The 26,333-nt window shown below is 36.9% G+C and overlaps 1 protein-coding gene across 1 annotated transcript in view; it reads right to left on the bottom strand.

The window, feature by feature from the left end:
• Positions 1 to 15,498: 15,498 nt before the first annotated feature.
• LOC129777721 (chitin synthase chs-2-like) overlaps positions 15,499 to 26,333 on the bottom strand; it is a 91,756-nt gene continuing 80,921 nt past the window's right edge. The window contains exons 8-9 of the mRNA XM_055784164.1: positions 22,762 to 22,906; positions 15,499 to 16,740 (exon numbers count right to left, since the gene is read on the bottom strand). Coding sequence (XP_055640139.1) covers positions 15,580 to 16,740; positions 22,762 to 22,906 — 1,306 coding nt within the window. The 3' untranslated portion in view covers positions 15,499 to 15,579. The remainder of the gene's footprint in view (positions 16,741 to 22,761; positions 22,907 to 26,333) is intronic.

Genomic DNA, 26,333 nt, shown 5'->3' with positions numbered 1-26,333 from the left:
GATGGGCGCAGGAATCCGGAGGAGACCCCGAATGACACTGTGAACTGTGCGACCTCTGCCTCCAATTATTTACGAATTCAATGCAAACGGTCCCATGCGGCCGGAATCCCCGGGAGGACGTGTTTATTAGCTGCTGTTTATTCGGGAATCACCATGGTTTGAAATATGGGTTTAATTTTCCCCCGAAAAGGTTTAAAACGAGCTGTTTCGTGAGGATATTTATGCGTTGTCACCACCCCCGCCAGACTGCACCGAGTGTATATTTGCGGAGCCTCGTCCAATGGGATGCGCTTTCGGTGTTTGGGGCACCGAAAAACGGTGACCACCGGAGGAGGACATTGTTTTTCGATTTGTTGACCTTTCGGGTGGAGAGAGTAATGGAATGTGTGTGTGAATTATCTTTGCCCGAAACAACAGGCCGAGCCATTTAGCTCGATACGGAGTTGGTTTTAATCAATATTTTATGTGCTGCATTTGAGCTCCAATAAATTATGGGGAAAATTAGAAACATGTTTATCACCGGTAAATAATTTCTGTAAAATCGCTCCCTTGCTGGAGCTCGAAGGTAATTTTGTTGGTCAATTACTTACCTGGATTTACTGCTCTTTTATTTGACGACCCTCGGTGAACTAAATTCATGCAATCCTTCATTAAACAAGAATGAATGGAAATTCAGAAAAATCTTCCAACTTCAGCAGAAACTTTTTCGTTCCTTCAGTCCTAATTTGCATTCCTTCAAAATGGTAAATTGTGCATTTTAAACGAAGCGAGAGAGAGAAAAATCCGCTCGGTGCAAGATAATGGTTTCCCAGAGCCTCGAGGCATCTTCCTTGACTCTTTGTGGAACCGCTTGATATGCATAATGCCATTGCTGCTATCCGGCGAATGCTTGGTTTACCGCCACTTTACCCTCGCATCCAACGGGCACGAAAATGTGTGTGTGTGTGTGTGTGTGTGGCGCCCAAAAATGGTTTATCATGAATTTTCAATGCAATTTTCTCCCCGCCCGTATATCTCCCGCCTTTGTATGGTAGTTTCACTATTTTTAACCTTCACAGTCAAAATGTAGCTCGCGTTTAAGCGAGCAACAACTCCTTCTGGGGCCTCTTCGTGGCACAAAACCTCAATGGCGCATGATGGAGACGTTGTTATCTTGGCTGCGGAGCGCTTCCTCCCGGTTTCTTTCCTTCCGCGAAACCAACGCTCGCATCGTTAGCAACCGACGTCATCCGGAAAACTCGAACATTGAGGGATCAAATTTCATTTCATAAGGACTCGTGCATCGTTTGGATTTGTCTGGATAAATGTCTTAAGACAGAATGGGAGCTCAGAAGACCGCCGATGATGTGGTTGTGCTGCCGTTCGATCCAATCAGCGTTCGGAATTTGTTGGTTTCTCGGATTATTTCTTCAATTTGGTAAAGAATTGTGGTTCGGAGAATGTGTAATGCATTTGGATTTTGCCGTAGTCGGACATCATGATTTGGGAAGATGAACTTGAAAACCATTGATAATCCGGGGGTTCAAGAATGTAACTGAAACTAAATCCGTGTCAGAGTGACAATTACAATGTATACATTGAGTGTGCTGATTTAAGGTTTTTCGATGCACGATGTCCATATTTTTGAATTCAGACGGACCATTCCGATTTCTTGTAAAAGTTTTGCGGCAGTAAATCAAACAATATTTTATATTGCTGTCAATTTTGATTACTACAATCCTCACCCAATTGTAACTCTCTCTTAGGTAGACTAGCCAGAAGGGCTAACCCCAAGAAGCTCTCGATCCCTGGCGTGAGCCACGGAGACCACTGAGGGTGAGCTTACAACTGTCTTTTTTTCACTTGGCTAGCACGAGCTTGATACTCGGAGGCTGTTTTGCCACATTTTTATCTGTACCAGAGGGGTCGAAAATGTTTCTCATCTCATCTTCAAAAAATCTGTACCAAAAATCAGTACCATCAAAAACGTTCGTTGTAGAGAAAAATCTATTTTATTAGCATAAAAATACTCATTTATTTACTACAAACACTACATTTACATTTGTAAGTCATTTGTGTGTTTGATGGTGACGGGGCCAGTTGGTCATAGGGGAAAGTTGGTCAGTGACGATATCTCGGGATCTGAGCGTCCAAAAAATCGAAAAAAGCGATCTATGGACAAAATATAGCGAATTGCTTATGCAATAAAATAAACAAATTGGAAAAACTGTTCTATTAAGTTTATTAAGTTATTAAGTGCACCCGTGGGCGAGTGGTTATCGTCTCACATTATCATGCCGGGTATTCGGGTTCGATTCCCGTTCTGGTCGGGGGATTTTTCGTCAAAGAAATTTCTTCCGACTTGCACTGTGGTCACGCGTATTCCAGAGCTTGAATACATTCAAGGCGTGTTATTTGGCTTAAGAAATCTAAACTATGTATTGATAAATGACTCTAGTTAATACGTTACGTTGAGACGGCAAAAGTTTCACAGGGAGCGTTAACGCCATTCAAGAAGAAGTAATTAAGTTAAAAAATGAGGACATGGTTCCGATTTTGCCAAAAACCATTCATGGCTTGCGCATTATAAAATTTGTTCTGAAAATGGTTAATAATCATCAAAAAAATAGGCTCAAACTTAAGACAAAGGGATTTAAGTGTTAATGGAAATCGCTGATAATTATTTATATTGAATTTTCATGAATTTTCTTTTTCATATTTAGAGGGGCTAGTTGGTCACACAAACTGCTCGTTTGAGAGCGACGTGTACAACATTTTCAGGTAGGCCGTGTTCATTACGCAAACTATAAACAAATATAGGTAGCATATGCTCTACTGTTAAAACTTGTGTTAAGGCAGTATTCTGGTCTAGTTTTCTTCATATTTCTGTAGTTAAGGCATTCAAGAATATACTCTGGAAAGGACTTATCGAAAATCCTATTATTTACCGAGTTAGAACCATTTTAACAATGCGGTATCCAACCTGGTACGGCATCGCGCATGAACCACTGAGAAATGATAATTTTTAAATTTGACTATTTTTAAAAAATCTGGAAACGTAAGAAAAAACTATTTAAACCGCATTTTGTTTTTCAAACGGCCGCCATTTTATCAATAAAAATGTTTTCGACTTGTCCGAGGTTCATGCGATAGCGACATCTCTTCTGATTCAGAATCTGTTTGATTTTTCTGTTTCAGATACCAATTATGGTACATGGGGTTTACTATAATTGGTACCATTGCGTATACAGGATATATATATATATATATATATATATATATATATATATATATATATATATATATATATATATATATATATATATATATATATATATATATATACAGTCAACTCTCCCTAACTCGATATCCAAGGGACCATCGAGTTAGGGAGGTATCGAGATACAGAACATTTTTTCATATTTTTTTTAAGCCACAAATTGCAAATATATGATGCTAGGGTAAGTGTCCCAATATTAGGGCATAAAAATATTACCCAATTAGGAATAAACCAATTATGGTACATGGGGTTTACTATAATTGGTACCATTGCGTATACAGGATATTACTATAATTGATTTGTTTTTGTGCATTAGTACATTTACCCTATATGTACTAATGCGCATGTACTATTATACATTCTTTTCTCAAATTTTAATATAAATTTAAAATACATAGGATGTTTGTTTAGTAGGCCAATTTTATTGTAAAATGGAATTGGAAATGGAAAAGGAACTAGGTTAACAAAGAAAATAAGCTGCATCCCAATAGGAAGTATCCCGTGTCGGGCACACGTACAGAGCATTGGAGACAGCAACATCCGAATTACGAAAACACTTGTAATACTAACCTCGAGCCAACCGCGAGTAATCGGTTACATATTACTAACATAGATAATAAGAAAAATTGTATTGAACTCCCGGCCCCGTGAGGCTAACGCCATATGAGCCTTTATAAAAATATATATTTTGGAAAAAAAAACAAAGAAAATATTAATTATGTATGTAATTCAAACTAAATTGTAACGATCACGCAGGAACTGTTCAATCGCAAAGAAATGTTCAAATAGTTTCACGGGAACATTTTCAGTTGATTGCAATATTTCGGACATATTCTTTAGGTTCGATTTAACGTTCGAAGGTGTAATTTCAAAACAATCAGCTGAAACTTCCTGAACCTCCTCTAACTCCATAGGACTACTATTTTCAACGTTTTTTTCAGCTTCTTCAACACTTTCCAGTATATCGGTATCAGTCATTAGATCACAGCAAATCACGTTTTGATCCATTTCGCAATATTCATCAAATGACGATGAACAATCGAATGGTACTGCACTGTCGACAGCAGCAAGCTCACGACGCATTAATTCTGCCAGCGGAATATCATCATCATCATTTATGGAAAATCCGGCTTTCCTGAAGCAATTTTGAACAGTCTCAGATTTAACCTTGTTTATCCAAGAGCGTGAAAGTAATTCAATTGCATCCAATACCGATATATCTGAAGAGTCCTAGAGTATATTTGAATGCAGTATGAGTGCTGAATAACACGAATGTAAAAAGGAAAAAAATACCGTTGTATCCTCCATTTCTAGCAGTCTTCGTTTTACTAATTCATGGCGATAGTACTGTTTCAGGTTCTTGATTATGCCCAAGTCCAGCGGCTGAACTACTGAAGTAGAGTTTGGTGGAAAATACTGCAAATTTATCGATTAAAGCTTTGGTTGGAGAGATTTTGGGTGCGCTGTACAATTATCAACGAACATGACCACCTTTGAGGAGAAAGAGATATAAGTATGATACATTCCCATTACACATAATTCCCGAATCAATACCTTTCTATTTTCTTTGGAAAATCTTTCGTCAAGTTGCATAATCCATTTCTTAAAAAAGAATAGAGGTCATCCAGGCCTTTGTGTTACTCTCGTATATCACTGGTAATGATTTCTTCTTTTTGAAACACCGTGGGTTTTTACTCTTTCCAATGACCAGCAATGGTAGTTTATCGCTTCCGTCCATGTTGGTTGCACACATGACTGTCAGACGTTGTTTCGAATATTTTCCTCCGTGGCTAGTTTCTGATCGAAATGCAAATGTTTTGTCTGGCAAACATTTGTAGAAAAGTCCTGTTTCGTCTGCATTGTAGATATCACGTGCATCATACTCGGCGATTATACTGGGTAGGGTTTGCGAAATCCAGTTGTCCGTTACACTCTGGCACTCTCGCCACATAGCTTCCGAAATGTCATCTTTTGCCGTTTTAAAAATTTACTTGGCCATTCAGAACTTCCTTTAAAATTGGGAATTCCCAGTTTCTGGGCAAATTCGCAAGCCTTCTCCCGAAGAATAGAACCTGAGAGAGGTAAATTATTCTCTCTGGCTTGATTGACAAAAATTTCCATTGACCGTTCCAGCTTCTCGTTCCCAACCAACCTTATACGCTTTTTGTCCACATTCAATTTTCCCATCCGATGCCATTTTTCCTATTGCTTGAATAGTGTTGACACCGTACTTTGTGCAATACTGAAATCTTTTGCAACTTCAGACACCTTTCGCCCATACTTTTCGACCTGCTCGATGATGCTCAAACGTTGCGCAATGGTTAGCGTTTTAATCGTTCGCTTGAAAGGTTTTCCCTGGTTTTCCATACTTGAAAAAAAAAAATCCTTGATAATACGAACACTTCGTCTTCACTTTCAAGAGCAATTGAAATGACAGCTAGAAACGCACAAAAACAAGTACACGAAAATCAATCGAGTTAGCGAGGTAAAAATCCATGGAAAAATGAAACAAAGCCCATCGAGTAACAGAGGCATCGAGTAAGGGAGGTATCGAGTTAGGGAGAGAAGAATGCATGTAAAATCAAAGGTGCCATGGAATTCATCGAGTTAGGGAAAATATCGAGTTACAGAACATCGAGTAAGGGAGAGTTGACTATATATATATATATATATATATATATATATATATATATATATATATATATATATATATATATATATATATATATATATATATATATATATATATATATATATATATATATATATATATATATATATATATATATATATATATATATATATATATATATATATAAATGGATTTCTGTCTCGGACTCGGAAACTACTGAACCGATCAACATGATAGTTTGAGATAGTTGCCATACAAATGAAACACAAATTTCTGCATTACTCGGGAATTAATCAAGCAAATGAAACCAAATTTTGCATGTGGAGATTTTAGGGTGCAATAAATGGTTTTACGGTGGTTAGATACTCCTCCCCCTCTCTTGGAGCATCCAAATAAAACACAAATTTCTACATAACTCGAGAATTAATCGAGCAAATGAAACCAAATTAGACATATGGAGGTTTTAGAGTGCAATACATGTTTCTATGGTGATTAGACACTGCACCACCTTCTCTAAGGGGGAGCTGCCACACAAATGAAAGACAAATTTCTGCATAATTCAAGAACTAATCAAGCTAACTGAACCAAATTTCGCATGTGGAGGTTTTAGGGAATCAGTTCTAAGGTGGTTCAACATTCCCTTCCCTTCCCTCCTCTGGAATGGAGAGGGGGTCCCATAAAAATATTACACACATTTCAACCAAAAATATTCCAACCAAACATGACAATTGAAAATTTTCGGAAAACTCTGAAGGAAAAAGGGAAAATTCGGAAAATTAAGTTCCCATATGTTCTACAATTACATAGTGACAAGTGCTGTTAGTCAATTTGATGTTTGGGCTAGCGAAATTGATCTTTGTTCGAAACTGGAAATGGATTTTAATGTGATGAAACGCACTCCTATATCTTCTTCTATCTATACCAATAAAAAAGTATCGCCGAATGTGTTGATAAGAGCAGGAATCGTCCGATTTAGGGCTGTCTATATTCTATCTTATTTTCTGTATAGAACATTTATTCCATGTAACGGAAAAACATGTTATTTACAAGTGGTTGTAAAATCTTGAACGAGAATTGTGTCTGAAAATAATCTGATATTATAATGATGAGTTTTTTTAGAAAAACTAGGAATTTTATAGTAAAAGGTAAATTCAACGGGGTCGATTAGAAGTGAACAGTTGAACAGTTCTGCGATTGGACTCATGAACTTGCTCGTAGTAAGAAAACGTGAATGTTTGAAGGTATTGATAACAAAAAAGTCACGGGAGGGTTGTGTCCGAGACACGACCGCATAGTTGACGTAGGATTCCGTTAGGCTATCTGTTGTTTTGGATATGTTTGAAGAATTACATTGTTAAATTCTCTGATAATGATTTGGTGGCCCGGAAAAGCGCAGTTTTGTCTAGTTGTTAGGTATTGCCTGTTTACTCGACCAGTGTTCACAACCGAGTGATGATGGAAGAATGGTGATTAGTCATTGGATGGTGTGTATTACGAAAGCCGCCCTCTGTGGCTCTGAACGAGATGGCTTCTGCGTTATATATGGATGAAATGAAGAAAAAAAACTCTTCAATGTAATATAAGATACTTATGATTATCGAACACAATTGTAAATTTTTCTCACCAAAATAAAAGTGTTATTTTATTATAGAGAAAATAATTTCATTTATAATTTTTACTTTCTAAGTGTTCATTCAAACCATTTTCACTCCTTAATTTTTCCAATTTTTCTCGACGCATGAACTTGCATGAAAAATCGTTTCCTATTTCAAGTAATTTTAAAACAACCGCTACAATATACAATTTTACACTTACAATTGTGCTAAAAGTTTTACAATGCATAGTCGGTCAATGATATGAAATTTCACGAAGCAACCAACGTAAAGTTCCAAATTAAAATTTTATTTATATTCTATCAAACATAAGTTAATCCATCGAAAGATTCTTATTGGAACGAAAAAAAAACACTCGTTCATCCCAATTTATCCGCCAGCACGTATGCAATCAGCGCTGCCCACGCTAGTCACAATGAGCACTATCCATTTGTGCACGTCGTTTGTTAAACTATCGACCACGAGGGTATTTAAATGTTGATTTCGCCCAGGTACCTTGAATTAGAAATCTCTGTTAGGGGATACATTTCGATGGGAACAAAAGCTCCCCCTACTTTCATGTATTTGCAATGCCGATTTCCCCCAGGCAGCTTGGTTTTGATGAGATTTTTAGATTTTTTAATAGTTAGTTTCATGACATATTATTTTATCCATTGTGATGAATTGTTATGGAGTGCTCAGATCAATTATTGCAAATATCTCGTAAATTCATCAGGAAATACCTGACCAATAATTGTAAGTACATAAGTCGCCGCATGTGTCGTCATTTTCGGCCAATCCGAAGTGGGTATTTCCGTTAGGATAGGGGTTGAGATTTTTCAGTTGTTCGATAGTTAGTTTCATGACATATATTATTTTATTCAATGTAAAAAATTGTTATGGAGTGCCGACATTGATTGACGCAATAATCTATCAATCCATAATGAAAAGACTGAGCAATTAGCGTTTGAAATTGGACAATTTTAATGATGCGCTCGATTTTCGATTTTCAATTTGTACCCTCATATGTTCCCGAAAGACGTAATCCTACGTCAAAACAAATGTTGGGCGGGACGAAGTTTGCCGCGTCAGCTAGTAATGATATGATAGATAGCAAACATAGTTTTCGTTTTATTTTTACGAAGCTCGAAAAAACGTCCGAAATACGTGTCTTTACACTAGAATACCCCCTTAAATCGTTCATTCTGATAGTCGCTTATGATTTAATACTTCTGATACGATTTGCGATTAAATGCTCCTCTAATTTACTCCAAACTTTGAAAAATCGGCTAGAAAAAACGTCTGAACGTATCAATATGAAACGTTCACGGATGTTTAGGGAATACATTAGGCTAAAAATTTGCCTACAAACATTAGAACTTATTGCGATATTTGCAGAATTACAGTGGATTTTGTAAAGCACTGAAAAAATCCTGTTTTTGGCACTTTTTTGAAATCGATGCAAAAAATTTAAATAATTTTTTTCCGTCAAAGTAACAAATTATTCTTGTGTAGAATTTATTGGAGCTTTTAAAACTGCCTCTCGATTTGCGGTGCGATGGTTGTTTATTAAATTATTCATCATCAAAGACGAAGGGGTAATTTTTAATTCAAACTGAAATATCTCTGTCAATATCACATAAAAGCTGGTTGATAAGGTTAATTAGATTTGCTGTTGAGATGGTTAGCAACAAATTATGTTAGTCCAGAATATTCTTGAAAAAACAAAGAAAGATTGATTTTTCATTTCATCCCGATATTGTTGCCCACTACACCTACACACATCAAGATAAAAATATGTGCATAAAGTACTCTAATATCTGAAAGTTATAGCTTCAAAACGATGCGCATCCCATCGATGAGCGTTGTTTTTCCAGGAAGTTACAGCATGTCAAAAAGCACCTAAAATTTTCGACTTCGCATTCTGTTCCTCTAAATTTTTCGTCGAATGTATAAACTACGCATATAAATTGTTAGCGAACGATTTTTTCCATTGTTAGTAGAGGATCATTCATTCCAGCAGGATGAAAATTACACTACAAACTGTTAGTATTGTTATATTAAAAATGCTCGACATTGTTTTTTTAGTTGCGGGTTTCTATTCAGCTTTCGTTTGCCGTTCTTGTTGAAAATCGTGAGAACAATTTTGAATGGAAAAGTTTTGGGAAAATTGACTAAAATCATTAGCTTCTTCCAGAGCCGGTCTTTTTCTCGACGAAAGTCATGCTCTGTGTCTGGTGGTATTGGAAAGGAATTCTGTGTTATAAACTTTCATAAAACAATCAGTCGATAAATTACAATAAATAAAGCTCGCAACTGGACGAATCGAAGGCAGGGATCCGTCCTCTATTAATCAATATGATGGGCGTCGTGTTAGACCAGAGTAACGCACGGCCCCATGTCTCTTTGGCATTCCGGCAAATAATTTTGGAATTTGGCTGGAATGCGCTATTCCACTCACCGTATTCACCGGATTTAGCAGATTATTACTTATTCAGACCTGGGTCATGCGGACTTGATCGAATTTATATTTCAAGTGCAATTTGCTTGTAATTAAAATCTTGGAACTTTTTTCCCCATACTGTCTGTTTTTCAGATGCTGTCAAACGTTTCTCCTATAGAAAGAGCAAACGTTTCCGTGACTCGGGCTTTGTTTATTTACCTTTTGTGACCGAACTAGTATTTAAATAAATATTTTAAATTGGATAATTCATACTTTTAAGTTGTTCTAATGAAAGAAAAAAGGTCAAATAATATAATTCTAATGTTTAGAATCATAAAAAACTGGTGGATTATTATAAGAAAAGTAACTCTTTTTTCCGCTTCTGATTATTGGAACTCTTTTGACATTTATATTTGATTCTTTTCGACATCCAATTTGATTCTATCCGCATGACCCAGATTCAGACCACAGCCCAACTTTTCAACTTTTAAGCGCAAGAACTGCGACTCTTCGGATAGTATAAAAACATAATGATAATTTTTGACGAAAGATTGTGGAACTATCAGTGGAAAATATATATATATATATTTAAGTTTTCCTTAAAACCGGCGGTATCACACGACAAACATATCAAAAGAGATTATTTACTATAAAAAAGATCATAAATTAGAAATATTTTTTAAATAACTCGAGAATGGTTGCATTTAGAAGGAGATTGATAATAACCATTTTTGTTTTAAATCACATCAGAATTCATAATTTGTGGCTAAGAATAATTGCTAACATACAAAAATTCGAAGTTTCGAAAATTCCTAAAAATTCGATGTTGCACAAATTTCGTCAAAAATAGTTTTACAATCTTTGGCCCATTTTTTTAATTTTCTACATGACTTCTATTTTATATGAAAAAATTGAACAAAATATAAAAAAATATATATTTTTTGATATCGCAAATTGAAATTTTATTTTGTAAATAAAAAAAAGAATACTAATTTTTCTTCTCAGTGTATATTTTTTTTTCAAATTAAGCCAACAATACTCTATAACTCTTTCTAACACACTATTTCGGTACAACTCATATTTTTAAGATATAAATTATCAAAGATTTCTCTTACTCAAATCGATACGCTTTTTCCAAAAGTTATGTCAAAAAATGAACCATGATGATGTATTTGGAAAAATTGTTGGAAATTATAAGCAAATTCATAAAATTTCATGAACATGACGGTATAACACGACAAACATATTAAAAGGGATTATTTACTATAAAAAAGACAATAAATTAGAAATATTTTTTTAAACATTTCTAGAATGGCTATATTTAGAAGGAGATTGATAATAACCTTTTTTGTTTTAAATCACATCAGGATTCATAATTTGTGGCTAAAAATGATTGTTAACATACAAAAATTCGAAAAGTTTCGAAAATTCCTAAAAATTCGATGTTCCACAAAGTTCGTCAAAAATAGTTTCACCATCTTGGGCCCATTTGTGGAGGCGATCTGGCGTAGTTGTAACATCCATGCCTCTCATGCTAAAGGTCACGAGTTCAATTCTCACTCCCGACATTCTTCCAAAAATGGAAGTAAAAAGTGACGAACCAGCCAAATGAGTTGAAAATCACTGTAATACAGATCTTGGGCCCATTTTTTAAATTTTCTGCATGACTTCTATTTTGTTTGAAAAAATTTAAAAAAAAAATTAAAAAATATGTATTTTGGATATTGCAAATTGAATTTTTATTTTGTAAATTAAAAAAAGAGTACTAATTTTTTTTCTCAGTGTACATTTTTGATATTCAACCATCAATACTCTATAACTCATTCTGAGACACTATTTCGGTACGACTCATAGTTTTTGAGATATAAATTATCAAAGATTTCTCTTACTCAAATCGATACGCCCTTTTCAAAAGTTACACTTGAGTCAAAAAGGTCCCAATTGCTGTGTGAAACTCATATTTCCATATTACCTCTAACACTCTCATTCGAATCAAAAATACTCATGTTTTGTCATTTGTCTATTTCATTTGGAATTACTCCATATCATCATGATCTTTCCAGACAGCAATGCTTTTGGAAAATTGAATTCCTTGCAGAGAATGTGTGTGATGCAGTTTATTTGAGAGTTACAATGTAGAACGGCTCGACAAACATGTGGGCGAAGCTATCGAATACACTGACTGTAGCATTTTTAGATTATCGACTAGCGTGAGTTAACACTTTCGTCGCCCCGTCACCCAGATATGGGTGACACTTTCCTCATTCAAATTTCAAACAAAATTCAAACAGGATTTTTAAAAGGAATTTGGTACAATAGGCATCTAAATGTAACTGGAGGATATGTAGAAAAATAATAAAATCCTAACCATATTATTATAATGTTTATACTATACTTTTCATTAATTTACAGTACGGATGGTTTGTACTGCAGTTTTTTTTGCGAACCCCATATAATATGACTTTGGCTTGTTTTATTGTTGTCAAATCGTCTTCAAATTATAACAAATATTCCTAGATAATGTGAAAGTTGTCTACAAACTAAGTTTGATCTTCATTTAATAATTTATCCGCATGTTGGGCTCCGCAAGAAACTCAAAAACGTCGTTTTGGGCGAAGTGTTAAAAGAAATTGTGCTTTGCGATCGTGGGATCTGATATTGGAATGCTGGTAAACCGGGAACTTCACGCAAACGAGTGTAAAGCAAATCCCTGCGTAAGTTCATAACGATATGACTGAACAACTTTGAGATGCAGGATTAGTACCCTATGTCAGAAACAGGTATAGCATTTTTATGCACAAAAGTTAGCCGAAAACAATATAAATGAAATTCGGAAGGAACTGAAGAGCGATACATAAAACTAATGGATAAAAGAAGTCAAAGAATAAAGAACAAATCACTACTCTGGCATTGTGAAGTTGTTGAAAATGAATTATTTTTCATGAAAAATCGCTGTTTAGAAGCTCATGAAAAAACGAAAAAAAATAGATATCATAAAACGGCTATGTAACGCTTTAGATCAGCGGTATTCAACCTTTTTTGCATTGGGGTCACAATGCCACAACAACACATGTTAGTCATGGTATCGCGGGCCGCAAGACAAGAAGGGTGCTGTTCAAGACACGACCGCATGGTTGACATAAAACTACGAAATTCTTGCCGGCGAGAACAAACATTACAGCAATTTAACAATAAAAACTTTGACATAAATATTTGATAGCAATGGCAACGGTCGATAAATGAACGATTTCACTGGGTCAGGAGTACGAATTTTGGTCTTTTTCTATAATTCAAAACAACATCATTATACCAGTAAATCCAAACACACTCCTGGATTCATCACAGAATCCCCCTCCAGCCAAAAATAAATATAAAATAGATTTTTAGAATGCAATGCAAAAATAACTCTCTAGTCGAAAGTTTTAGTGGCCCTGGAAAAGACCGAATTAGATGTACTTTCAAGCAGGTATTTTTTGAAATTTCAATAGTTTGCTTTTGAAGCAGTTTTGAGCTATTGAAACAAGTTTCTGGGTCAATATGTAACCAACATTACTCATACACATTTTATCTATTGGCCCGCGGGCCGCAGGTTGAGTATAGCTGCTTTAGATAATTCATTTCTACAAGCTAAAAAAAAAACTCAGCAAATTCGGTCTAGTAGATCCTGTGATATCGATACCACCAACTGAAAAAAACATGATCTCGCTTTTAAAAATCCATATAGCAATACTATATCCCTTGAGGTGACTTCATACTTTTGGTTGTAACTTTCCAAATCCAAAAATGCAATAATGATAAATTAATTTGTTTCTACCTTTCAGTCCGGGGACCCCTCTAGAGCCACAGATCTATTTCGCGCGCCTACAGATTTCCGACTATCTGATTCAGCCGTTTCCATCTTCTGTTGAACCTGGCTTGAGCCTTTCTTTCCCTATCGTTACAGTTCTCACTCTTATCTAGATAGGTTTCAGATCAATAAAGCTCGATCGGGTTTTGTATAATAATGAAAGCGTTCTTCGCGGCTAAACGTGTGAGATAACGGTGATAAGCTTTAAAATCTAGGGTGGTTCGAAAAGTTCCCTTTTTGGCGTGAACACATAACATTCTTACATTCTAAAAAATAATAAGATAAATTTCTATGATAAATTAACGCTGTTAGGCTCAAAATATAAAAAGTCTTTTTCGTGTGAGTGTTTTGTGATAATTTGTGAATAAATAGATGAGATTTTATCATTCTGTCAACAAACTCTATTAGGAACTTGTTGGCAGCTGAGCTGAAATCTGTTTTACACTCTGGATGTAATCATATATTGAGAGAACAGGAAAGAATACTCAAAATGAACACCAAAATTGTAGCCTTGCATGCGTATGAACAATTGCCGTTATTTCCCTCAGTAATGCAAATGTTCATATTAAAACTTGTCCAAACATAGCATGGCACCACTCCTGAAGGATTCGGAGGTCCTGCCCTGAAAGTATTCTAGAAAGAGCAACCACCACACACACATTCAGCAGCAGGAGCATGTGATATTCCGCAGGTGTCTGTTCCCACAAACGTAATTGGAAGAAACAACAATGAACAGAACTCGCAAACATTCATTACTTTTATTATCATTATTATTTATGCTGCCACAAACTTTGAATCCCCGCCTGGTTCTGTTTGACTGTGCTGGGAAAGCTCATTCCCAGTGTCTCTCCCACTTTGGGTGCTGCTTCCGTCTATCTCTCCTGAGAGGGCGGTATTCCAGGGTTCCAATATGTTGAGGCCAGAAATCACTGCCTCTGCCGTTGCTGCCGCTGCTGCCTTTAGTGGTGGCAAAGAATTATGGCGCCTTGGTACACAAGGTTGATTTATAATTGGAATGCTGTTTCTGCTGGCAATTGCAGAAATTGCTTGGCAAAGTTCTAATTTCTGCAGCATTAGTAGGTGCCATTATTTTGCCTCATCCAGCCGAAGATTTGTAAATGGAATTGGTAGTTTTTTATGCGCTGTGGGAAGTTTTGACAAACTTCTTGTACAAAATGTTACCTGCGTTCAGTGCCCATAAAGGAAGAAAAAAAAGATTTCATCCACTAATTCGATTCGAAATCGGCAGCGAAAGCGAACGTCTGAAAAAAATACGTCTCGTACGTGAGCGAAAGCCCGACCGATGTCCTCGAGGCGGCACCACGTTGATTATTTCTGAACTGACTGCAACGGCCAACGCTGCCTCTAACTGACCGCTATTATTTGAACAAACAACTTGCTGATGATGGCGTTGGTGACCACGTCGATCGTTGCTGAAGAGTACGAGCGGAAATCCGATGGAAAAAAGTGAAAAAATAGAAGACGGAAGCAAACAATGCAACAGCGAATAACTGCAATTGGAAAATTGACTTTCCTCCGGCGATTCGATTGGTTTTGGCTGCGCCGGACAAGAATCTATCAGTGCTCGGGAAATTTTATTCAGTTAGCAGCGGTTCGCTTCCTGAAGATGGACCGCAGGAACAAATTGAATTGGAGTTGTTGATCGAAATGAAAAAAAACATGATATTCATCAAATCACGCGTTTATTGCGTTGTTCTCCTAAATAATTTAATTTTCAAAGTACAGTTATCAAAATTGTGTACCATTCTAAAAGTATTGAACTTGTACATCATTCATTGTAGTTCATTAGGCGAAAGCTACACGACTCTTTCGTTTAGACTTGGCGCTCGGCCTTTCCGTCATTTCCATCTGCAGCGTAGGTCTCTCAAACGACAAATCATCCTCATCTTCGGAAACATCCTCAAACTCTTCATCTATTTGGTACGCGTAATTATCCCTTCCCCTGTCCTTTGTTCCAAAATTCGGTGGTTGATCAAAGCCGCTTCCGCCCATGGCTCTGGCCTGCCCTGGTCCGGTGCTGTATTCCGGCGGCGAGGCAGACTTCCTCTGTCTGTCATCATCTCCAGGACTTCCCTGGTACCACAAATCATCAGAATTATCGTACGGGTCCTGCCCACGAAGAATTGACTTTCTGATCTTCCTCTGCTCTGCCATCGATTTTCGTCGCGTGTCCAAAACATTCAATGTCTTCCTGCTGAGCGTCAATCGACCGCCGAGATTTAGGTCACCATCCTTGTAGTAGTTCCGCTTGAAGTTCGCCTCCAAGTTGCTCCAATCCTGCTTATTCTTGTGCTGATACAGTATTCTATGGATGGTATCCCTTCTACCGATGGCCTTCTGGTCATCCTCCAAATCCTCCTCATCCCACTGGGGCTTGGGTCTCTGCAGCCTCCGTGCGATTTCCACTGCGTTCTCCCGGAGCTCTGCATCCAAAGACATATCCTTCGCCTTCTTGGAGCAGTACCAATTTAGTTGGGTCGACGCCAGGATCTGCGAGATTGTCCCGAACCGGTGCATCAACATCGCTATAAACTGGATAACCAAAATCAACCCGAAGAAAAACACAAACACCAACCCGATGGGTTCCAGCTCGAGGAACTCCCGACGCACCGTGATCTCGACGGTACTCTCGTCGAAACTGATGGTGTTTTTTGCGTTGAACCACCACTGGATGTGCAGATCGCGTTTGTTGAGCTGCAGCAGGAACACAACCAGCACGAAGAGGGCGTTGGCCATCACAAACGCGAACACGGCCAGATCACGCAGCGCTTTGAGCTGAGATTTCATGTCGTCCTTTTGCTTCTCGGTGAGATCCAACGGTTTGAGATACTTCTCGATCAGTTCGATCCAGAATTGTTCCTCGGAGGCGGAGATGGTCTCGGTGTCACCGTTGCGAAGGTCCACGTCGTACAGCCAGTCGGGGAGGTAGTTGATTTGTTTCTCGGGCTGGGGGAGAAGGAATAACAGTAATTTATTTAGACCTAGTTACAATTGGTTGATATGTGTGTGTGTTTGAAATATGGAATCTAAAATTGACTGGATCTCTCAAAGTGAGAGTCTGCAATTCGTAATTGGGATCTGAAAAAGTGTACCGAATACGAAATAAGGTATTTGCAATGTACATTTGGAAACGGATTATCTCGGTACTACTTTCAATCTGAATCTGAATTCAGTACACTTATATTCTGATTCTGATCATTTTAATCTACCTATGGAAACCGTTTACTGAATCTGCATCAAGTATCTGAAAATATTCATATAAAATCTGCAATACATAACTAAAATTGGTATTTGGAGGTCTCACATAAGACAAATAGAATCTGAATTAGAAGTCTCAATATGGGTCTGAAACTTGGGAAAACTCTTCTAGGATTATATTCAGAAAATGCAATGAGGGAAATTATTTTACCAATTGATCGGTGTTAAGTCAGAGGGGACCAAGTAGTAAAATTTAAAATTTCGAGTTATTGATTGCATTAGGTTGAGCATTTCGTGAGCAGTATTAACGAAATCTAAATTGATTCGAATCTTCTATATATATAAAAATGGATTTCTGTCTGTCTGTCTGATTCTTATGGACTCGGAAACTACTGAACCGATCAACATGAAAATTGGTTTGTAGGAGTTTTTGGGGAAGGTTTTCGTGATAGTTTGAGACCCCTTCCCCCTCTCTAAAGGGGGGCTGCCATACAAATTTGTACATTACTGGATAATTAATCAGGCAAATGAAACCAAATTTGACATGTGGAGGTTTTAGGGTGCAATAAATGTTTCTATGGTGGTTAGACTCTCCACCCCCCTCTCTAAGGGGGGACTGCCATACAAATGAAACACAAATTTCTGCATAACTCGAGAATTAATCAAGCAAATGAAACCAAATTAGGCATATGAAGGTTTTAGGGTGCAATAAATGTTTCTATGGTAATTAGGCGCTCCACCCCCTCTCTAAGGGGGGAGCTGCCATACAAATGAAATACAAATCTCTGCATTACTCGAGAATTAATCAAGCAAATGAAACCAAATTAGGCATATGGAGGTTTTAGGGTGCAATAAATGTTTCCATGGTGGTTAGACACTCCTCCCTCCTCTCTAAGGGTGGAGGGGGAGAGGTGTCTGCCATACAAATGAAACACAAACTTCTGCATAACTCGAGAATTAATCAAGAATATGAAACCAAATTTGGCATGCGATAGTTTAAGGGGACAAGAAACGATTCCATGGTGAATAGACACTCCTCCCCTCTCTCTGAGGGGAGGTGGGGACTGCCATACAAATGAAGCATACATTTCTGCATGATTCTAGAACTAATTAAGCAAACGGAACATGGAAATGCAACACAAATTTCTGCATAACTCGAGAATTAATCAAGAAAAAGTATCAAGAATTTGGCATGTGAAGATTTTAGGGGGCACGAAACGTTTCTATGATGAATGCATTCCTCCCCCCTCTCCAAGGGGGGCTGCCATCATATGAAATACAAACTTCTGCATAACTCGAGAACTAATCAAGCACAATTTGGGATGTGAGTGTTTTTGGGTATGAGAATGTTTCTATGATGGTATCACACCCCTCCCTGGAATGGAGAGGGGGTCCCATAAAAATATTACACATATTTCAACCAAAAATATTCCAACCAAACATGACAATTGAAAATTTTCGGAAAACTCTGAAGGAAAAAGGGGAAATTCGGAAAATTTAATTCCCATATGTTTTATAATTACATAGTGACAAGTGCTGTTAGTCCATTTGATGTTTGTTCGAAACTGGAAATGGATTTTAATGTGATGGAACGCACTCCTATATCTTCTTCTATCTATACCAATAAAAAAGTATCGCCGAATGTGTTGATAAGAGCAAAACTCGAGAAAGGAATTGTCGCATTTAGGGCTGCCTTCATTCTATCATATTTTCTGTATAAAACATTTATTCCAAGTAACGGAGAAATATGTTATTTGCAAGTGGTTGAAAAATCTTGAACGAGAATTGTGTCTGAAAATAATAAAATATTATTATGATGATTTTTGTTTGAAATACTAGGAATTTTATAGTAAAAGGCAAATTCAACGGGGTCGATTTGAAGATCAATCAATGTTTGAATGTATTGATAACAAAAAACAAATTTTGGGTGGGACGAAGTTTGCCGGGTCAGCTAGTGCTCAATAAAAACCCATGGTCCGGTCAAAACACATGGTCTGGTCTGACTAAACACTGACTAATTGTTGGCTCGAAAATTATTTTGTGGTCATCAGAAGGCATGTTTTTGAATGTCATTTCGAATGACCGCACAAAGCGTTATGAATCCAGTTTATTCAACACTTTTTCCGTCAAATTACGTAATATGGAAGCATCCATTAGACATTCGACTAAATTGTGTAGAGAATCATCCATTGGTTATTTTCTCTTGAAAAGAAGTAGAAGTAGTTTAGAGTGTATTGTTTACACTGTACTTTTATCGCTGTCAATTTTTCGAATATTGGAAAACGTGGCGTCTCCCGAAAAGCAACGGTGATATTCGGTGAGTCGTGATTAAACGCTACTGAGCATCGAATTCTAATCCTGCGATTAGGGATGTGGCCAAAATGTTGACTCTGTCCAAGTCTTTCGTTCAGAGAGCCAAGGACCAGGAGGCCCTGCATACATACAAAGTGCAGATGGCTCCAAATCGTGACGAACGGCGAAATACGGTGGAAAAGTTACGGGCCCGGAAACTGTACACCCAGATGCTGACGAAGCCTCATTGGATGATGAGACTCACTCGGCCTCATGGATGATGAGACTTACGTCAAGGCGGACCTCCGGCAGCTTCCGGGGCTACTGTTCTTCACCGCCCAGCACAAGCTTGATGTTCCGGCGGCCGGCGGAAGTAAGGAAACAGAAACTTTCAAAGTTTGCCAAGAAATACTCGTACATGATTTGTCAAGCGATCTGCTCATGTGGCAAACGGAGTGCACCGTTCGTGACTACCGGGACTGTAATCGGGCAGGTCTAAAGTAAACGGGCTGCCTAAAGAGGCAGCGGCTGCTTCCTCTTTTGAAACAACACAAAGATTGAGATCTTCTGGCCGGATCTAGCTTCGTGCCGCTATTCAAAGAATGTCCTGGAGTGTTACGAAGCAAACTGGGTCACTTTCGTATCCAAGGACATGAACCATGAATCTATGACTACAGAAATATATTATAGATAAAAATAGCATTTTCTCCTTCGTTGTTACGTTGTCCGGAACATTTTTTGTATTAACTTTATAGCCCGGTGCTGTATATTGAGTATTCTATGGTCATGAGTGCTCTCTTGGGAAGTTCGTAGCTGCTGTAGTGAGTCGATCCCATTGGGTGATAAGTTCTACTTATGTATAGGAAAGGAAAAGGAGAATGGGTATATACTTGAATTAGTAAAGCGGGTTTTTTAGGTAGACATATATGGGGAGCATAATATTAAGATCGCGACTACTCGAGCTATCACAATCTGATACGCATGAGTATACCCTTTCGATCTTCTAAATCAGCAGCCAGTTAAATTTATTAAGTGCATTTTTTACATAATCAAACAACACGCTCAACACTATGACATACTGGACCACATTACATAAATTGTTAGTAGCACTTATGTTGATGGGTCTGAGCCTAGGGGCACGGATGGGATCTTGATATAGGACTGTGATTGTGTGTAGTAATTGGACAACATACAATATAACATAAAATTAATGCCTATTATCGGTAAATGGAGAATGATATATAACACAACATATGTCGCAATAACCATTTTGAGTAATATGCGTTTGAAAACTCTTAATGAATCGTTACATTTTTCGTAGAGTGATCCCCCTATATAGAAATCAAAGACATAGTCCTATGTCAAAGAAGTGAATTGATCACAAATTGGTTGTGCAACATACAATACAATAACTGATAGGGGAGGACGGGGGAAGACGGCCACCCGGGGTAAGATGGCCACTCTCTAGATTTCTGAAACAATCAACTATTGGACAATTATAACACATTAGTTTGGTGTATTGCATTACACTCAATCATGTATACCCATTTTTGCGTGTGTATAGGTGAAACGTCATGATAAACAATAAAAATAAATTTCAGATGGCGACGATCACTGATTTGTTATTTTGCTTGCAAGAAATTTAGTGTTTTAGTGGTCAATATGGGCATGCCCTGTGAAAACAATGTTACAATAATACACACACGGGCCGTGTGAGTGTGTTTGTATAGAAAACGGTATGTTTTTAAAGCATTTCATAAAATTATTGAGACACTTTTGCTTGACCCATAGCGGGGGCAAGGTGGTCACTATTGTTAGAGATGAGATTTGCCATAAACGCACCTTCGAACGCGCCTAATTGACGAATTGAATGAGAACATCATTTTGGATGAATAACTCAAGGTGCGTTCATGATAAATTTGATGGTTTTTTCAGATATCAAATACAGGCAAACCTTTTTTTTTGTGCGAGGGATAGGGACTGCACAAAAAAAAGTCGCATAAAAAAAATCGTGCAAAACTTCAAAAGCAGCTTTAAAAAATCGTGTTCGGTGCACATTTTGAAAAAAACTTTTTTTGTGCGGTAGATAGGGACCGTAGCATACAAAAAAGGCAAGTGAACTTGAGGGACTATTCAATCACGCGACAATATCGGGAACACAAAAATTGATTTGCTTTAATCCTGTAGATGAAAATGAAATCGCAGCTAAAAGATTTTCAAATTCAGTAGATAATCCCAAAATCTTCAGAATGATAGATAGAAAGAAAAAAATTGGAAATATATGTTGATTGTATCTCTGAGAATGTAAGTTAACATGTACATGGTATAAGATCGGATGAATTGAAAATTAATTTAATGTCAAAAAATTTCATAAGTTCTATTACATATCATTTGAAATAAAGTCCTCTAATACACTCATTCAACATTTTTATTATTATTATCTTTTAAATTATTTTGGGTTGGCTTTCTGCACTGAAAAAAGAAATAAACTTAATTTCAATAAAATATTGAAAAAGTTTCTGTTAGAAAAACTTTTTTGCCTTAAATATGCACAAGTTGCAATGTATGAAAGAGTAGGCACATATTTATCTACCATTTATCTACCTTTTCATCAAAATCTGAGATCCATTTTGAGAAAATCGACTTTTAGTTTTTAAAAACGATTTGTTTTCAGCGTAGGATTTCAAAAACTTTTTTTTTAGTAAAAAATTCAATTATTTTCCTAAAACTCTTCCATAGATCACTTTTTTGTAGGACTATTTTCGAGTAAAAATATTTAATAAAAAAATGGGTAAAAAATATTTGGTCCTTTCCATATGTCTAGATAAATTTTCGGAAAACTAAGTATGCCAAATTGCTTAATTAGGTAAGGTCTTCACGCTCCGAAAGTTTCATTAAGTTCTGAGAGGGTCATGCAAATCCCATAGACGAGTTGGTGCGAAATCCGTCCTTTGCATAAACCCTGAGCACCATTATCTTCGTTACAGAATACGAATACCCTAAAATGTATGAAAACATGTATGTTATTGAAGTTTTTGAATATTATCTCTTTGCAAAATAATTAATTCCTCTAGTACTATACACATTGTGTTCGATTAGTTTGTTAGGAATCTTTTAGGGAGTTGAAGAGAATTATATTTGATGTAAAAATCTCTACGCATCGAGTCCTAAAATTTGTTTCTTCATTAATTCTAATTGGAATTGGGTGTCGATGAGTTGAAGAATGCATACAACTTTTCCCATAGCAGTACGAGTACTGCAATGATTATTGGGAAATGTACTGAATGAATTCGAAGAGTTTCATTGAGAAAACCATGTTTGAATTTGATTCTATTTGTATTCATGTTGCAAATAGAAGAAATAACTGGCAATGATGACAAACCTCAAAATTAAAATATGAGCAGCAAAAACCTTCGCAGCAAAAATTTTTCCCACTTAATTTACTCCAAATTAAGCCATATCTGCAACTCAACTTACCTCCTCCAGCTCGGAATTCTTCGCCGTCTGAATGGGCGAGGACACTCCAGTCGATGAGCCTCCTTCCGGGTGCATGTCAAGGCAGCCCATTTCATCATCATCCTCGTCGTCAGATCTCATCGCAGTGACGGTGCCGGTTAATTTCCTACGGTCGGAGATAAAAGCGAAGGGGTGGTGTAAGGTAAGTGAAAATAACCCTGCGAATGAAGGGGGTAATATTTGCCAGTTAGTGGGGTGGTGGTGGTTGGGATAAACAGGACCTGGGATCGCCCTGCACGGATGGCTTACATTAGTCTTCGCCAATGTCGAGCCGTTGGGGGGTTGGAAGAAAAGAAAATCATCGTCCTTTTGGCAGGGCAAGGAGTAGAATGAGGAAAGGCGAGCGATGATGATAGTGATTCGGTTGGATGGTTGGGTAGCATGCGTTCGTGTGAAGAGTGCTCCTTTTCCCAGCGATGATTGTTTAGGGCCGGAACACTTGCCTCATACCTAATAGGATATGCAAATCAACATGCACCGCTTGGAATTAACCGGTAGGGAAAAGACGCTTTGCACACGAAGCATTCGAGCAAATCACGTAACTCGGCAACCAAATTGCATTACGAGAGACGACGAGTCAAGCGCTTCGGAAACACGCCCCGAACGAGCGAATGAAAACTACTTAAAATTATGTGTAAATTGTAAATACTTTACACCGAGCCTGTGAGGGAGTGAAAATAAGCGTGCGATGTGAAGATGCTCAACGTCGGCAGCAGCTCGGTTGCGATGTTTGCATCCTCATCTGGGACGTTTCACATCTTGTCTTGGAGGAGGAAAAAAATTAAATAGCTGAGAAAGACGACCAACCAGAAAGTACTCTCCGGGATCAGGAACCGTAGGGGAAAGGAACATAAATTGTATTTTAATTTAATTGAAACTTATTTGCCGCTGCTGCGAATGCTGGGTGACTACTCGAGCGGTGCGTGGTTGGATGCTGCTGATGCCGTACTTCAGCTGCTTTTCAATTTTATGTCCCCCGAAGGACTTCTGAGGATGACAGCCTTGGTAGCAGCCGTCGGCAGCGTTGCAAATGGCGACGAAGCGGCACAAACTGTTGGCAAAATGTGCTGATTTTTTTTTTGCTCGCTCTCCTCTTCACATGGAAGTACGTTTCGGATCACTTGGGCACAATTTCATTCTAGCGTTTTGCGGGGCGGCAAGCGGCTGAACGATTGGATGACTCTGGAGGGGACTTGTTTTAGTCGCCGCGGAAAGCAGCTTACGAAGTGCGGGCTTGGTGGGCGGAGGCAAAGGTGAGAATTTACGGGAATCGTTTCGGATGATGTGGGATAATACTTTTAGAGTCGAGTTCAGATTTCGCTGGGAATGTCAACAATGTATATTCTGGTAGCCATAAGGGAGAATGCAAACTTCCGGCTTGGAAGCTCGCCTTAACCACTAATATAAAATAAATCTTGCGGACCGCTCACGAGTTTTCTCGTGTTTCGCATCCCTTCTTTACGGACTTGTGTGAAGTTAGCGGATAAATGTTTTTGTTGCGTGCAAGTTTTTTGTTCAACGACTTGCTGAATTTCATGAATAATGAATTATTTTAATCGAAATAAATTGATTGTTTGTCAAGTAACATTTTTCAGAATCGTGCTCATTAGCTAGAGAATTGAATCATCCATTTTTCCACATAATTCATTTTTTGAGCATGGGTCAATATAGGAAAATATATAGAATTTTGAAAAAGAAAAAAAATGTTCGAATACAGCCATTCCAAATGAAATCGTCGATTTTAAAAACTTGTATGTTTGATTCCAATGAAAGTGTGTATTCCGTTTGGGTTGGAGGAAATATGAATTTTTCACAGCAATTGGGAATTTTTTAACTCAAGCGTAACTTATGAAAAGGGCGTATCGATTTTAGTAAGAGAAATCTTTGATAATTTATATCTCAAAAACTATGAGTCGTACCAAAATAGTGTCTTAGAAAGAGTTATATAGTATTGATGGTTGAATATGAATAAAAATGTACACTGAGAAAAAAAATTAGTACTCTTTTTTTTTACTTACACAATAAAAATTCAATTTGCAATATCCAAAATACATATTTTTTAATTTTTTTTTAATTTTTTCAAACAAAATAGAGATGGGCCCAAGATGGTAAAACTATTTTTGACGAACTTTGTGGAGCATCGAATTTTTAGGAGTCAAAAAAAATTTTTTACATGACTTCTATTTTGTATGAAAAAATTAAAAAAAAATATTAAAAAATATATATATTGGATACTGCAAATTGAATTTTTATTTTGTAAATAAAAAAAAGAGTACTAATTTTTTTCTCAGTGTACATTTGTTTTCATATTCAACCATCAATACTCTATAACTCTTTCTTAGACACTATTTCGGTACGTCTCATAGTTTTTGAGATATAAATTATCAAAGATTTCTCTTACTATAACCGAAACGTACTATTCAAAAGTTACACTTGAGTCAAAAAAAAAACCAATTGCTGTGCAAACTCATATTTCTCCTAACCCAAACGGAATACACACTTTCATTGGAATCAAAAACACTCATGTTTTATCATTTGTCGATTTCATTTGGAATTACTCAATAGAGTTATCGAAGTTATTCGACAGAGAAATATTTTACCTATCGTACAGCCATAATTTTATTAATCGGAAAAGAGTCTGAGAAAAGTAATAGGCCAAGTTGTATGGGAGAAATAAATTATTAAAAAAAATAAAATAAAACAAAAATTATTTGAAAGGATCCAAAATACGTTCTTAAGATAGTACTTATCCGATATAGAATATTTTTATCTATCTTTAGCAATATTTCCATTGGTCGGTAAGGGTCTAAGAAAAGCTATAGACCAAAACCTATAAAACTTGTATGCGGGAAATTAATTAATTCAAATAAAATTAAAAAAAAGTTATTTGAAAGGACCCAAAACACATTTTTGAGATAATTCTCTTTGGTGAATATTTTTATCCATCTTCAGCCAAATTTTCGTTGACCGGAAAAGGGTCTGAGAAAAGTTATGGGCCAAAATTTATACAAGTTATAGTACGGAAATTAATAAATTTAACGAAAATAGAAAAAAATAAACACACTCGAAAAAAAATGAAAAAAACAGAGTGCGAAGTCGAAATTATTAGGCGATTTTTTAAATGCTTTGAAATTGTGAAATATCAGCGCATGAAGATGGGATATAAATCACTTTGAAGCATAATTTACATGCATTTGTATTTGATGATAAATAGTTCACTAAATAATCATCGAAAAACTGTTTTGGAAACACAAATAAATTCTGTACACCCAGGATTTCTTTACGCGGGGGTTTAAAAAATGTTATGCGTACTCTCGGAACGGTTCGTAACATTACATTTCACCATGAAATCATTCAGCATTATTGGATTTGAACATAAAGTTGTTAAACAAATCTCATACTCTTAATTTGTGATAGATGGCAGCGCTATTAAAACTTTTATGCGCGGTGCATTTTCTATATTACGTAGATCATAATCTTCTAATTCTTCTAATTAAACACAATTCGAGAAAATTGAAGTTATTCGTTACCAT

This window comes from Toxorhynchites rutilus, chromosome 3 (genome assembly GCF_029784135.1).
Source record: "Toxorhynchites rutilus septentrionalis strain SRP chromosome 3, ASM2978413v1, whole genome shotgun sequence".
Classification (NCBI taxonomy): Eukaryota; Metazoa; Arthropoda; class Insecta; order Diptera; family Culicidae; genus Toxorhynchites; species Toxorhynchites rutilus.
Note: the sequence above shows the minus strand (reverse complement) of the source record. Positions and strands in the feature narration are given on the sequence as shown.